Raw genomic sequence first — 16,384 nt, 5'->3', positions numbered from 1 at the left:
TAAAACATTTTTGTGGCGTTGGGAGTTGAGCTTGATAAATGTCAGGGTTTAACACTGCCTGGCAATTAAACCAATTAACAGCTGCTCTCTATTAATTCCCCTCCCATCCCTGATAAAGAAAGGAGAGGGAATAAGGGAGAGAGACTGATGGGTTGGGAACTGAACTACACAGCTTGAAGGAAACAGGAATGAGAAATAGGAAAAATGACTCAATCTCTACAAACAGACAGGAAAATGGATCCCAGGTTCCTCCCCCCTTGCCCCCAATAACTCTCACATCACCACCCAGGCTGCAGGGCAGCCCTGGGAAAATCCAGGCTGGAATCCTGGAGTCAGCAGCAGTTGGGAGCTGGAGGCAGGAACACACAGATTCAGGCTGGGATGGATCAGGAGCAGAGGCAGAGGAAGGGATGGGATCCTCCCAGGATGCCCAAGCAAAGAGGGAGAGGGGAAGAAGGGGAAGCAGGAAGGGGTTTGAGCCTGGGGATCCCTCCAATTTCTCCTGAGGATGAGGTGGATGGGATGGAATCCTCTGTTTGCTCAATTCTGGCATCTCTCTTGTCCCTTCCTCCCCAAAGGAGGGTTCCAGGTGGGACCTCTTGACTCCTTTTCTCCTTTTGGAGGGCAAAATGTTCCTCAGAGCTGAGCAGTGTCCCTGGTTCTGCACCCCAGGCTCCAGCTGGAACTCTAACCATGGAGTGGGATCAGTCCCAGCAGCAGCCACTGCCTGAGAAACTTGCTGTTCATTTCAGCAGTGCAGCTGCTTACAAGAGACTCAGCTGAAAGCAAAAGCCCAAGGCAGAAAATTCCCTTTATCCTGCCCCAAACCAGGACACAAGGAAAAAACCCAAGGATTTGGATGCCAAGCAGCCCTGGAGGTGAATCCATCCCTGAAGGGATGAAGGAATCCTCCTTGCTGTGCCCCCAAGAACCACCTTACCCCAAAGATGCTTTAGAGTAGCCTTCAAATATTAAAGCCAGAATGGGGTGAAATGGGGTCTCAGTTTAACAAGGGGGTGTGAGAACCTCATCAGATCCCCAGCATTGGGTGATCTGAGGAGAAAGGGATCAGTTCTCCTGCTAGGATCCTATTATGGAGCTGAAATCCTTCCTGAAGGTGCCAGCCCTAAGGTTGGACTCACTGTTTCCTCTGCAATGCCCACCCCAACTCCCCTGCAATGGAAGCTGCTCCTCTTCTCCCTTTATAAACTCCCTTTCCAGGCTGTTGCTTTTCCTGAAGGAATTTCAGAAGTCCTTGGAGCACCAGGACAGTTCTGGTTCCTCAGAGCTGAGCAGTGTCCCTGGTTCTGCACCCCAGGCTCCAGCTGGAACTATAACCATGGAGTGGGATCAGTCCCAGCAGCAGCCACTGCCTGAGAAACTTGCTGTTCATTTCAGCAGTGCAGCTGCTTACAAGAGACTCAGCTGAAAGCAAAAGTCCCAGGCAGAAAATTCCCTTTATCCTGCCCCAAACCAGAACAACCTGAGAGCAGGGTGGTAGGAGCAGGGGCATTAAATCTGGAGAAAAAGAGGTTTTTTTTCAGGGGGGACTTTGTGGTCCTCAAGATTGATTCTTGTTCAAGAGCCAAGATCTGAGAGCTGGGTTGGGGTCAGGGTTTGTTCCTGCTGTGGTCCAGGTGTGTGCTGGAGGATTCCTGCATGGCATGGGGGGGTTTGGAGGAGGAAAAGATCCTGCAGTTCCTGCAGGAAATCTCTTTTTGTCTGGATGTGTGAAATCAGGGAAGTAAAAGAAATAATGACAAAACTGCTCTGCTGGAAAATCAACTCTTCAGGGATTTCTGGCTGGACCATTTCTCTGCTTGTAAAGGAGTCCAAAAGGTTTTATTTCACACCTTAGTACTTACATTTTATTTGAGTGGCTGTAATACAGTTGCTGTAGTCAGCTCCTGAGAGCAAATCATCAAATATTAATTTTAATAAGAATTATTTTAAGGCCAAGCTTCATGTAGGTGTTTAATGGGATGGCTTGGAGGCCAGGAAAAAAAAAATTGGCATTTTGAGGATTAAGCTGTACAGGAATAGGCACAGAAGTGAGAAATCAGGAGTTGGGAGGAAGTTGTTCTCTCAGGGCTGGTGGTGTCTCCTCTCCTGGAGCTCTTTTGTTTCCTGATATTGAGAATTAGGAACTCCTGAGCTCTTGTTTTTGGGGTTCTGAACAAATCTTTCCAGCACTGATTCACCTTTTCATCTTCTGGAGAGGCTTGGGGTGTGCTGGGGGTTGTGTGCTACAGCTCAGGTGAGATTTCAGCTTTAAAATATTATTTACTAATATTTAATCAGCTCTGTGCAGAGCTGAGTTAACCAAGCAATACCTGCCAACCACAGAAGTTTTCTGTTCCAGGTGAAGAGATGAAGCTTCACCTTTTTTATTTTTATTTTTTTAACCTTGTTGAACTTAAGCAGCCTCATCCCCTGCTGGTATTTTCTTTAGTTTTCAGTGGAAGGGACCCAAAAGCTCCTCCAGTTCCAACCCCCAACTTCCCTCAGGTGGGAAGGGACCTCAAGGCCCCTCTGCTGTAATACAGTTGCTGTAGTCAGCTCCTGAGAGCAAATCATCAAATATTCATTTTAATAAGAATTATTTTCAGGCCAAGCTTTAATGGCATCTTTAATGGGATGGCTTGGAGACCAGGAAAAAAAAATTGGTATTTTGAGGATTAAGCTGTACAGGAATAGGCATAAAGTGAGAAATGAGGAGTTGGGAGCGGGTTGCTCTCTCAGGGCTGGTGGTGTCTCCTCTCCTGGAGCTCTTTTGTTTCCTGATATTGAGAATTAGGAACTCCTGAGCTCTTGTTTTTGGGGTTCTGAACAAATCTGTCCAGCCTGATTCACCCTTTCATCTTCTGCAGAGGTTTGGGGTGTGCTGGTGGTTGTGTGCTACAGCTCAGGTGAGATTTCAGCTTTAAAATATTATTTACTAATATTTAATCAGCTCTGTGGAGAGCTGAGAGAACCAAGCAAAACCTGCCAACCACAGAAGGTTTCTGTTTCAAGTGAAGAGATGAAGCTTCACCTTTTATTTATTTTTTTAACCTTGTTGAACTTAAGCAGCCTCATCCCCTGCTGTTATTTTCTTTATTTTTCAGTGGAAGGGACCCAAAAGCTCCTCCAGTTCCAACCCCCAACTTCCCTCAGGTGGGAAGGGACCTCAAGGCCCCTCTGCTGTAATACAGTTGCTGTAGTCAGCTCCTGAAAGCAAATCATCAAATATTCATTTTAATAAGAATTATTTTAAGGCCAAGCTTTAATGGCATCTTTAATGGGATGGCTTGGAGGCCAGGGAAAAAAAAATTGGTATTTTGAGGATTAACTTGTATAGGACTTGGCATAGAAGTGAGAAATGAGGAGTTGGGAGGGGGTTGCTCTCTCAGGGCTGGTGGTGTCTCCTCTCCTGGAGCTCTTTTGTTTCCTGATATTGAGAATTAGGAACTCCTGAGCTCTTGTTTCTGGGGTTCTGAACAAATCTGTCCAGCACTGATTCACCCTTTCATCTTCTGGAGAGGTTTGGGGTGTGCTGGGGGTTGTGTGCTACAGCTCAGGTGAGATTTCAGCTAGGACAGCTGAGCCAGGACAATAAAAAAACTTGTACTCTCTGCACTGAGAGTGAGTTTTAAGGTTTAAAATTGATATTAAATTGATATTGATTGAAATTTGATATTAATTTGATTTGAAATTTGATTAATATTTTAATTTGAAATATGATATTTATTCGATTTGAAATTTAATGTTATTGATATTTTAATTTGAAATTGGATATTAATTAGATTTGAAATTTAATATTAAGATTTTAATATGAAATTTGATATTAGTTAGATTTGAAATTTAATATTAATATTTTAATTTGAAAAATTATATTTAATTAAATTTGTGATTTAATAGTATCAATATTTTAATTTGTAATTTGATATTAGATTTGAAATTTAATATTGTTAATATTTTAATTTGAAATTTGATATTAATTTGATTTGAAAGTTATTATTAATATTTTAATTTGAAATTTGATATTGATTAGATTTGAAATTTAATATTATTAATATTTAAATTTAAAATTGGATATTAATTAGATTTGAAATTTATTATTATTAATATTTTAATTTGAAATTTGATATTAATTTGATTTGAAATTTAATATTATTACTATTTTAATATTTTAAACTGGATATTAATTACATTTGAAATTTAATATTAATATTAATTTGAAATTTGGTATTAATTTGATTTGAAATTTAATATTAATACTTTAATTTGAAATTTGATATTAGATTTGGATTTTAATGTTATTAATATTTTAATGTGAAATTTGATAATAATTAGGTTTGAAATGTAAGATTATTGATATTTTAATTTGAAATTTGATGTTAATTTGATTTGAAATTTAATATTATTAATAATGTATTTGAAATTGGATATTAATTAGATTTGAAATTTAATATTATTGATATTTTAATTTGAAATTTGATATTAATTTGATTTGAAATTTAATATTATTGATATTTTAATTTGAAATTTGATATTCATTAGATTTGAAATTTAATATTATTAATATTTTATTTTGAAATTTGGTATTAATTAGATTTGAAATTTAATATTATTAATATTTTAATTTGAAATTGGATATTAATTGCAAATCATTCCTGACACAATAATAAAAAATTCTGTTTTTACATTCTGCCTTTCAGGTTTCCTTGGTTCTGGAGCCTCTCCCAGAGCTGGGTGACAGCAGCAGCTCTGTCCCAGCTGACCAGGAGCCCACTGACCACAGCAGAGCCAGGTGTCTTTTTGTTTTGTTTTGTTTTTAATACCCCCCCATGATAAAATTCTGATTTATTTTGCAGCTCACACCCATCTTTAACCCATGGTTATGCACCTGGGGAGTTTTGGACTCCTTGGTTTTCCTGCACATGGATTTTAGATGAAATCCAGAACATTCAGAGCTTTCAGGGGTAGTTTCTCATTTGATAGGATATTCATCTTTAATTAACTTAGCACTAATTGACCCAAAAGGGGCCACAAATCTTTTGTTTCCACCTTGAGTCAGTCATTAAAATAACCCCACACATTTTTGGGGGGAGTATAGCTGAATTTGAAGAGGTTTAAATCCACACATTTTTGTGGATTTAAATCCACAGAGGTTTTCAATCCACAAAAAGGGCTGGAAGGAGAACCCGGGAAACTCCAGACCCGTCAGCCTGACCTCAGTGCCTGGCAGGGTCATGGAACAGATCATCCTCAGTGCAATCACACAGCACCTGCAGGATGGGCAAGGGATCAGACCCAGCCAGCACGGGGTGAGGAAGGGCAGGTCCTGTCTGACCAACCTGAGCTCCTTTTATCATCAGGGGACTGCCTGGGGATGAGGGGAAGGCTGTGGATGTGGTCTGCCTGGACTTCAGCAAGGCCTTTGACACCGTCTCCCCCAGGATTCTCCTGAAAAAGCTGTCAGCCCATGGATCAGCCAGGAGCACTCTGTGCTGGGTTAGGAACTGGCTGGAGGGCCGGGCCCAGAGAGTGGTGCTGAACGGGGCTGCATCAAAATGGCGGCCGGTCACTAGTGGTGTCCCCCAGGGATCAGTGTTGGGCCCAGTGCTGTTTAATATCTTGAGTGAGGATTTAGATGAGGGGATTGAGTCCATCATCAGCAAATTCCCAGATGACCCCAAGCTGGGGGGGAGTGTGGATCAGCTGGAAGGCAGGAGGGCTCTGCAGAGGGACCTGGAGAGACTGGAGAGTTGGGCTGATCCCAATGGGATGAGGTTCAAGACAAGAAGCCCATGGGGAGCTCCAGGCTGGGCACAGAGTGGCAGAAAGGGAGCTGGGATTGGCAGGAAGCTGAAGAGGAGGCAGCAGTGTGCCCAGGTGGCCAAGAAGGCCAATGGCATCCTGGGCTGGCTGAGGAAGAGCGTGGCCAGCAGGTCCAGGGAAGGGATTCTGCCCCTGTGCTCAGCTCTGGGGAGGCCACAGCTTGAGTCCTGTGTCCAGTTCTGGGCCCCTCAGCCCCTCAGGAAGGAGCTTGAGGTGCTGGAGCAGGTCCAAAGGAGGCAAGTGGGCTGGTGAAGGGATCCAGCAGAGATGCTGTGAGGAGAGGCTGAGGGAGCTGGGGGTGTTGAGGCTGGAGAAGAGGAGGCTCAGGGGAGAGCTCCTCACTCTCTGCAACTCCCTGAAAGGAGGTTGGAGCCAGGGGGGGGTTGGTCTCTTTTCCCAGGCAACTCTCAGCAAGACAAGAGGCCATGGTCTCAAGTTGTGCCAGGGGAGGTTTAGGTTGGAGATTGGAAAGAATTTCTTTGTGGAGAGGGTGATCAGGCATTGGAATGGGCTGCCCAGGGAAGGGGTGGATTCTCCGTGTCTGGAGCTATTTCCAAAGAGCCTGGATGTGGCACTGAGTGCCATGGGCTGGGAACCACGGGGGGAGTGGATCAAGGGTTGGACTTGATGATCTCTGAGGTCCCTCCCAACCCAGTCGATTCTATGATTAATCTATGATTAAATCCCTTTCCTGCTCCTCTTTGGTTATGACTGATTTTTTTTTTTTAATTTTTTTTTTCTTTTTGCACTTTCCAGTAGAGGAAAGGACCATTTGCTCTTTCCAGAGGCCTCAGGAAACAGGCAGGACACTTCATCTCCTCCTCACCACCAGATTTTATCAGAGGAACATCTGGAAGTGACTCCCTCCCAGCAGCAAGAGGAGCTGCTCAGCAGTGCTGACCCTTCCAGAACAAACCTGAGGGTGCTGTCCCTGCACAACCCAGCTGCAAAAGATCTGATCTCAGGTTTGTCTGCAGCTGCCATCACCTTTTGATATTTCTAGGAGCATAATAATATTCCTGGTGATAATATCACAGATAAATACTGAAGGAAAAGGGATAATTTGCACTCTGGCTTTATGAGCTCAAACAGAAAATCAGGATGAAAAAGGTCTTTATTTTAAAAAGTGATGATTTAGTCTTGTTGGGAGGTGGTTTGAGCATCCTGATGGAGGGAAAACATCCAGCTCTAGCAGAATTCTTGAACTTTGGGCTGGAGGGGTTAAAAAAAAAAAAAAGAAAAAAAAAATAAAAATAAAATAAAATAAAAAAGTTAATTTTTAATCACCGAGACATCTTCTGAGGTGTCCATCAAAGGTCTTGGGCACATCTTGGGAGGGTTTCTCAACTCTTGGCATTCTCAGATGGAAAATTATTTCTTTTCCATCATTTTTGATGCTTTTTTTACATTTCCTTTTAGATCAGGGACCACCTGGGCTGGGTTCAGATGAGCATCCAAGTAGAGCAGAACTCCAAACCTGTTGTGTTTTGAGGTTTTTTCTGACATTTACAGAGAAAACCTAAAATTCAGCTGCCTAAGGCTGTCCTAAGGTGACAAACTGCTCTTCCATTAATTAAATTTGCTGATTTGTCTTAATTAACCCCTCCAGTACCTGACTGGGTGCAGGCAGATGAGTTCTTTGCTCACCTCAGAGTAGAGACTGATCAAGGATTACTCCCAGCTTTGCTCCTGTTTTATTCTCTGTAGCAGAGTTTATATATAAAGTTTTATATAAACAGAATTTTATATAAACAGAGTTTTATATAAACAACAGAAAGCATTTTCCTGACTGTAGCTGCCACTTTTTTTGGTGTCTGCACCTTTTAAATCCCATTTGAATGCTGAATTTATTTTTAATCATTTTTTTTTCAATTGAATTTAATCAAATTTAATTCAATTTCAATTTAATCTCTCTTTATTTCTCAGCTCTTTTGGACCAAGGCAATAAGCTCAGGGATGCCATGGTGCTTTCTGCACTGAAGTCCACCCCAGAGATGGAGATTGAGCTGGATGAAGTGACCCCTCTGATCAAGAGAGAGGATTTCAGAGCCCCAGCAAAGTGAGCTTGGGGGAAAAAAGGGGAAAGGAGATTAAATTCCAAACCATAAATCTTGAAACCTGACCAAGAAAACTTGAAATACTGAGGTTTGTGGGATGGGTTTTAGGATTCTCCTTCAAATGGGAAATTAATTTCTACTTGTGAGTGGAAACTTAAATTTGATTAATTGATTTTGATTGATTAAAGAAGATTAAAACTGAGGAATTGAAGCCACTGGCTTCATTTGGAGGATATTTGTGTATTTTTGATTATAAGGAATAAGAGTAATGTGCAGCCAACTAAATCCTCAACTTAGAGAACAGGTTTTGAAAGGAATTTAAGTAATTAGTGACATAAAATGGATACTTTTGCATATTCTAGTTTGCATCTCCTGGTGCTGCAATACCCAACTGTGTCAGCTTTCTGAGAACACTGGAAAAAAAAACCTGTTGGTGCCTTTTCAGCTTCTAATTCCAGCTTTGTTTAGAATTATTCTCAGCTCAGTGAAGCTGAAATTGAAGATTTTTAAGAGAAATTGGTAGTTTTTACAGGAAAGAACTTTTTTTTTAGAGAGAAGGATAATAATAATAATGATAATAATGATAATGATAATAATAATATGATTATGATGATGATGAAAAAACTTTTGGAGAGAGTAGGATAATCATAATAATATATTATTATATAATAATAATATTTAATTTATAATATTTAAATATCTATTTTAAATGTATATTTTAAATATATATTAAATATAATATATTTTATAATATAAATATAATATTTAATTTATAATATTTATGGTAATAAATATAATAATAATGATGATGATGTTGATAAAAACTTTTGGAGAGAGGATGATAATAATAATAATTAATAATAATAATAATGATGATGAAAAAACTTGGAGAGAGGAAGATAATAATAATGAATAATAATAATAATAATGATGAAAAAACTTTTTGGAGGGAGGAGGATAATAATTAATAATAATAGTTATGATGGAAAAACTTGGAGAGAAAAGGATAATAATATTAATAATGATGAAAAAATTTTTAGAGAGAGAAGGATAATAATGATGATGATGATGATGAAAAAACTTTTTTGGAAAGAGGAGGATAATAATAATAATTAATAATAATAATGATGATAAAAAATTATTTGGAGAGAGTAGAATAATAATAATTAATAATAATAATGATGATAAAAATTATTTGGAGAGAGTAGAATAATAATAATTAATAATAATGATGATGAAAAAACTTTTGGAGAGAGGAAGATAATAATGAATAATAATAATGATGATGAAAAACTTTTTGGAAGGAGGAGGATAATAATAATTATGATGAAAAAACTTGGAGAAGGATAATAATAATAATTATGAAAAAACTTTTACAGAGAGGAAGATAATAATAATAATGAATAATAATGATGATGATGATGATGAAAAAACTTTTGGAGAGAGAATAATAATAATAATTAATAATAATGATGATGAAAAAAAATTTTTTTGGAGAGAGGAAGATGATAATAATAATGAATAATAATAATAATGATGATGATTATGGTGATGATGATGAAAAAACTTTTGGAGAGAGGAGGATAATAATAATTAATAATAATGATGATGAAAAAACTTTTGGAGAGAGGAAGATAATAATAATTAATAATGATGATGATGAAAAAAATTTTTTGGAGAGAGTAGGATAATAATAATAATAATGATGAAAAACTTTTGGAGAGAGGAGGATAATAATAAAAATAATAATAATAATAATGAAAAAACTTTTGGAGAGAGGAAGATAATGAATAATAATTATGATGATGAAAATACTTTTTTGGAGAGAGAAGGATAATAATAATTAATAATAATGATGATGAAAAAACTTTTGGAGAGAGGAAGATAATAATGAATAATAATAATAATAATAATATGATGATGATGAAAAAAGTTTTTTGGAGACAGGATGATATTAAAAATAATAATAATTATGATGAAAAAACTTGGAGAGAGAAGGATAATAATGATGAAAAAACTTTTACAGAGAGGAAGATAATAATAATAAATAATAATAATAATGATGATGGAAAAGCTTTTTTGGAGAGAGGAGGATAATAATATTAATAATTAATAATGATAATGATGATGATGAAAAAACTTTTTTGGAGAGAGTAGGATAATAATAAAAATAATAATAATAATGAAAAAACTTGGAGAGAGGAAGATAATAATGAATAATAATGATGATGATGAAAAAACTTTTTTGGAGACAGGATGATAATAATAATAATTAATAATAATTATGATGAAAAAACTTGGAGAGAGAAAAGGATAATAATAATAATAATGATGAAAAATCTTGTGGAAAGAGGAGGATAATAATAACTAATAATAATAATAATGATGATGAAAAAATTCTTTGGAGAGAGTAGAATAATAATAATAATAATGATGATGAAAAAACTTTTGGAGAGAGGAAGATAATAATAATAATGATGATGATGATGATGAAAAAACTTTTTGAAGGGAGGAGGATAATTATTAATAATAATAATAATTATGATGGAAAAACTTGGAGAGAAAAGGATAATAATGATGAAAAAATTTTTAGAGAAGGATAATAATGATGATGATGATGAAAAAACTTGGAGAGAGGAAGATAATGAATAATAATAATGAATAATAATAATGATGATGATGAAAAAACTTTTTGGAGGGAGGAGGATAATAATAATAATTATGATGAAAAAACTTGGAGAGAGAAGGATAATAATAATAATGATGAAAAAACTTTTACAGAGAGGAAGATAATAATAATAATGAATAATAATAATGATGATGATGATGAAAAAACTTTTGGAGAGAGAATAATAATAATAATAATTAATAATAATGATGATGATGATGAAAAAAATTTTTTGGAGAAAGGAAGATTATAATAATGAATAATAATAATAATAATGATGATGATTATGGTGATGATGATGAAAAAACTTTTTTGGAGAGAGGAGGATAATAATAATTAATAATAATGATGATGAAAAAACTTTTGGAGAGAGGAAGATAATAATGAATAATAATAATATGATGATGATGATGATGATGATGATGATGATGATGATGATGATGATGATGAAAAAAGTTTTTTGGAGACAGGATGATATTAATAAAAATAATAATTATGATGAAAAAACTTGGAGAGAGAAGGATAATAATGATGAAAAAACTTTTACAGAGAGGAAGATAATAATAATAAATAATAATAATAATGATGATGGAAAAGCTTTTTTGGAGAGAGGAGGATAATAATATTAATAATTAATGATAATGATGATGATGAAAAAAACTTTTTTGGAGAGAGTAGGATAATAATAAAAATAATAATAATAATAATGAAAAAACTTTTGGAGAGAGGAAGATAATAATGAATAATAATGATGATGATGAAAAAACTTTTTTGGAGACAGGATGATAATAATAATAATAATTAATAATAATTATGATGAAAAAACTTGGAGAGAGAAAGATAATAATAATTAATAATAATGATGATGATGATGATGATGAAAAAACTTGGAGAGAGGAAGATAATAATAATTAATAATAATGATGATGATGATGAAAACTTTTTTGGAGAGAGGAAGATAATAGTAATAATGATGATTATGGTGATGATGATGAAAAAACTTTTGGAGAGAGGAAGATAATAATAATGATGATGAAAAAACTTTTTTGGAGAGAGGTGGATAATAATAATAATTAATAATAATAATGATGATGATGATGATGAAAAAAAATTTTTTGAGAGAGTAGGATAGTAATAATAATAATGATGAAAAAACTTTTGGAGAGAAGGATAAGAATAAAAATAATAATAATAATGAAAAATCTTTTGGAGAGAGGAAGATAATGAATAATAATGATGATGATGAAAAAACTTTTGGAGAGAGGAAGATAATAATAATAATTAATAATAATAGTGATGAAAAAACTTTTTGAAAGAGGAGGATAATAATAATAATTAATAATAATAATGATGAAAAAACTTTTTGAAAGAGGAGGATAATAATAATACTAATAATGATGATGATGAAAACTTTTGGAGAGAGGAAGATGATAATAATGAATAATAATAATAATGATGATTATGGTGATGATGATGAAAAAACTTTTGGAGAGAGGAGGATAATAATAATAATTAATAATGATAATGATGATGGTGAAAAAAATTTTTTGGAGAGAGGAAGATAATAATTAATAATAATAATAATGATGAAAAAACTTTTGGAGAGAGGAAGATAATGAATAATAATAATGATGATGAAAAAACTTGAGAGAGGAAGATAATAATAATGAATAATAATAATAATATGATGATGATGATGATGAAAAAACTTTTTTGGAGACAGGATGATAATAATAATGATTAATAATTATGATGAAAAAACTTGGAGAGAGAAGGATAATAATAATAATGATGAAAAAACTTAGAGAGAGAAGGATAATAATAATGATGATGATGATGATGAAAAAACTTGTAGAGAGAGGAGGATAATATTAATAATTAATATGATGATGATGAAAACTTTTTTGGAGAGAGGAAGATGATAATAATAATGAATAATAATGATGATGATTATGGTGATGATGATGATGATGAAAAAACTTTTGGAGAGAGGAAGATAATAATAATTAATAATAATAATGATGATGAAAAAACTTGGAGAGAGGAGGATAATAATAATAATTAATAATGATGATGAAAAAAATGTTTTTGAGAGAGTAGGATAATAATAATGATGATGATGATGAAAAACTTTTTGGAGAGAGGAAGATAATAATAATGAATAATAATAATAATATGATGATGATGATGATGATGATGATGAAAAAACTTTTTTGGAGACGGGATGATAATAATAATAATTAATAATAATTATGATGAAAAACTTGGAGAGAGAAAGATAATAATAATGAATAATAATTATGATGATGAAAAAACTTTTTTGGAGAGAGGAGGATAATAATTAATAATAATGATGATGATTAAAAACATGGAGAGACAAGGAAAATAATAAAAATAATAATAATAATGAAAAAACTCTTGGAGAGAGAAGGATCATAATAATAATAATTAGTGATAATAATAATGATGATGATAAAACGTTTTTGGAGAGAGAAGGATGATGATGATGATGATGATGATGATGATGATGATGATGATGATGATGATGAAAAAACTTTTTTGGAGAGAGGAGGATAATAATAATTATTAATAATAATAATTAATAATAATAATAATAATGATATGATGATAATATAAGGAGAAACTTATTCCTTTTTTTTTTAGAAATATTGCCTTTTGATCTGCTAGAAACCAGCAAATAGTCTCATTGTCTTTGCCAGTCAGTGATGTTATTGCAAGCACAATTTAAATTCTTAATTATTATTCCAGTTTTTTCAAACTTCTTGTTGGCAGCAGCTCTGCTTGAGCTGCAGGACTGGGCCAACCTTTACAGTTGGACTCAAATCATTTTAAATCCCTTTTCCAACCTATTCAGCTTGGAAAAGTTGTCACCTTTTCTGTGACAAAATGCAAAGAAGGTTTTGCATGGGACTTTCTGGATGCATCAGACTGCAAGGTTGCAGGAAGTTTGTTTATTTATCTAGAGATGAAGCCACAAACTGGAAAAGCCTGGACATAACCTTTGATTTGTATCCCTGATGCATTAATCTTGAACATGCCTTGATATCTTTATTTCTGTTTTTTTTTCACTGCTCCCTGTGCTGCAATTGCTGTTACCCAGGAGCCCAAAAAGCTTGAACTCCAGTTTTGTGCCTCCTCCTGAAGATCCCCAACTCTTCAGCTCTGAAGTTTCAGGTCAGCAATTTGGGTTGAACTCTGAAGAGAGAGCAATACAGTTACTGCTGGGCAGGTGAGTGGGGTGCAGCTGAAAAACTCTTGTATTTTGAGCACTTTTTACTGAAAAACACCTCTTCAAGCTCTCCATGTTTCTCAAAATCATAGAATCCTAGAATTGTCTGGGTTGGAAGGGACCTCAGAGATCCTCAAGTCCAACCCTTGAGCCACTCCCCCCGTGGTTCCCAGCCCATGGCACTCAGTGCCACATCCAGGCTCTTTGGAAATAGCTCCAGACACGGAGAATCCACCCCTTCCCTGGGCAGCCCATTCCAATGCCTGATCACCCTCTCCAGAAAGAAATGCTTTCCAATCTCCAACCTAAACCTCCCCTGGCACAACTTGAGACCATGGCCTCTTGTCTTGCTGAGAGTTGCCTGGGAAAAGAGACCAACCCCCCCCTGGCTCCAACCTCCTTTCAGGGAGTTGCAGAGAGTGATGAGGTCTCCCCTGAGTCTCCTCTTCTCCAGCCTCAACACCCCCAGCTCCCTCAGCCTCTCCTCACAGCATCTCTGCTGGATCCCTTCCCCAGCCCACTTGCCTCCTTTGGACCTGCTCCAGCACCTCAAGCTCCTTCCTGAGGGGCTGAGGGGCCCAGAACTGGACACAGGACTCAAGCTGTGGCCTCCCCAGAGCTGAGCACAGGGGCAGAATCCCTTCCCTGGACCTGCTGGCCACGCTCTTCCTCAGCCAGCCCAGGATGCCATTGGCCTTCTTGGCCACCTGGGCACACTGCTGCCTCCTCTTCAGCTTCCTGGCAATCCCAGCTCCCTTTCTGCCACTCTCTGCCCAGCCTGCAGCTCCCCACGGGGTTCTTGTCTTGAACCTCATCCCATTGGGATCAGCCCAACTCTCCAGTCTCTCCAGGTCCCTCTGCAGAGCCCTCCTGCCTTCCAGCTGATCCACACTCCCCCCCAGCTTGGTGTCATCTGGGAATTTGCTGATGATGGACTCAATCCCCTCCTCTAAATCCTCACTCAAGATATTAAACAGCACTGGGCCCAACACTGATCCCTGGGGGACACCACTAGTGACTGGATGTGTCCATTGTATCACATGTGCGAGTGGTGGGGGTGTTTTGTACTTCAACTTCCTCTCAACCTTGATATGTGAGAGCTTGGGTAGCACAAAGTGGATAAATTTTGTCAGAAAGATGAAAAATCTTTGGTAAATGAAGTTAAAAAGTTGTAACTATTGTGTTCTAAAATGTGCATGAAACAATATTTCTTTGAAGAACTTGCAGTCTGTAAATTAAAGAGAGAATCAGTAATTACTTCTAATATTTCTCCAAACATTAAATTGACCTTTTTTTTTTCTCATTTTATGAGGAAGGGTATAAGTGATGCAACCAGGCCTATGAAGCTCCTGTGTAGGCAGGGTTCAGAATTTCACTTCCTGTATCTTTTGCCCTTATTGTTAAGTTTTTGTTCAATGCTGCAATGTTTGCAGATCATAAAATGGTTTTGAGCTCACAGCAGGAACAGAAAATAAAAATAAAAACCATCCCACTTTGTCCCAACCAGGTTCCAAAGATACTTTTCATTTATTTACTCAAACACATCTTGTATTTATTTTTTCTTAAGCTGCCCTTAAGTGTTGCTGGTATCTTAAAGCATCCCAAAAGTTATCCCTGTGGATAAATATCAGGGGTAGAAACTAACCCAGTGTAGAAGGGAGAATGCTGTCAGAATCCCCAATAAATTCACTTCAGAATTTGCAATTTTCATTTCTGTTTCTTTTCTCCTGTGTCCCCAGTGGTGATTTCTCTCCTCTGCATTCCTGGGATCGAGCAGGTTCCCTTCTGGATTCTCTTTCCTTGGGAAGTGAGGTGTTTGACAGTGAGCTCAATGATCCCCTCTATGACCAGAGTCTGCTGGAAAGTCTTTTTTACACAACTCCTGTAAGTGAAGAACAAAAGGAAAACGTTTAATCTGTAACCCCTGAGGTGAAGAAAATCAGATGCCTGCATCAAAATAAGAATAATTTAAAGAGTTTAATGTTTCAGGCTTCATGATTGTTAAGTGTCTTAGAGAAACTTGTGAGAACATTGCTTAATATTATTAAAAAGAATATTATTATTATTATTAAATTATTATTCTTAAATATTATTATTCTTAAATATTATTTAATATATTAAATATGTTTAATTGTTTAATTAATTGTTTAATATACTAAATATTATTGAAAGAATACTATAAAGTGAAGCAGTGAGCCTGGAAATTGTTAGGATTGAGGCTCTCCATGAAGATTTTTATTTTTTTTTTAATGCCTATATGAAAAATAGGATGTGATTGTAATCCTTTTGATTTATACCATCCACAAGGTGGTTTTCTTTATTTATCATCACCACTAGTTGCCTTTTTTATTTATAATAGGAGTTGTCTTCTTATTTCCTGCTTACACATCACTTGTTTGTTTCAGAAATCTGATTCCAGTTTCAGTGATCTCAGTGATGATGATGGAAACACCTCCAAAAAAATAACCAAGAGAGAAACTCTCAAGAAAGCTGAAACAGTGAATCCACAGAAAGATTTTAACACCTTGGATCTGGCTCAGAAGGTGGCAGAAATTAAACCCAGGTAAATAGTTGCATTCCTGAGGG

At 35.9% G+C, this 16,384-nt stretch overlaps 1 protein-coding gene across 5 annotated transcripts in view; it reads left to right on the top strand.

The window, feature by feature from the left end:
• The window catches only part of C2CD3 (C2 domain containing 3 centriole elongation regulator), an 80,828-nt gene that overhangs the window by 3,202 nt on the left and 61,242 nt on the right, over positions 1–16,384 (top strand). For 4 of the 5 annotated variants that reach the window (XM_030464801.1, XM_030464808.1, XM_030464787.1 and 1 more), the window contains exons 4-9: positions 4,701–4,792; positions 6,580–6,788; positions 7,750–7,882; positions 13,670–13,798; positions 15,538–15,682; positions 16,204–16,361. In XM_030464801.1, coding sequence (XP_030320661.1) covers positions 4,701–4,792; positions 6,580–6,788; positions 7,750–7,882; positions 13,670–13,798; positions 15,538–15,682; positions 16,204–16,361 — 866 coding nt within the window. The remainder of the gene's footprint in view (positions 1–4,700; positions 4,793–6,579; positions 6,789–7,749; positions 7,883–13,669; positions 13,799–15,537; positions 15,683–16,203; positions 16,362–16,384) is intronic. The other variant, XM_030464814.1, reaches the window with a different exon arrangement.

Source organism: Calypte anna, chromosome 1 (assembly GCF_003957555.1).
Source record: "Calypte anna isolate BGI_N300 chromosome 1, bCalAnn1_v1.p, whole genome shotgun sequence".
In the NCBI taxonomy this organism is placed as follows: Eukaryota; Metazoa; Chordata; class Aves; order Apodiformes; family Trochilidae; genus Calypte; species Calypte anna.
The sequence above is the reverse complement of the archived record's forward strand: the minus strand, read 5'-3'. Positions and strand labels throughout refer to the sequence as shown.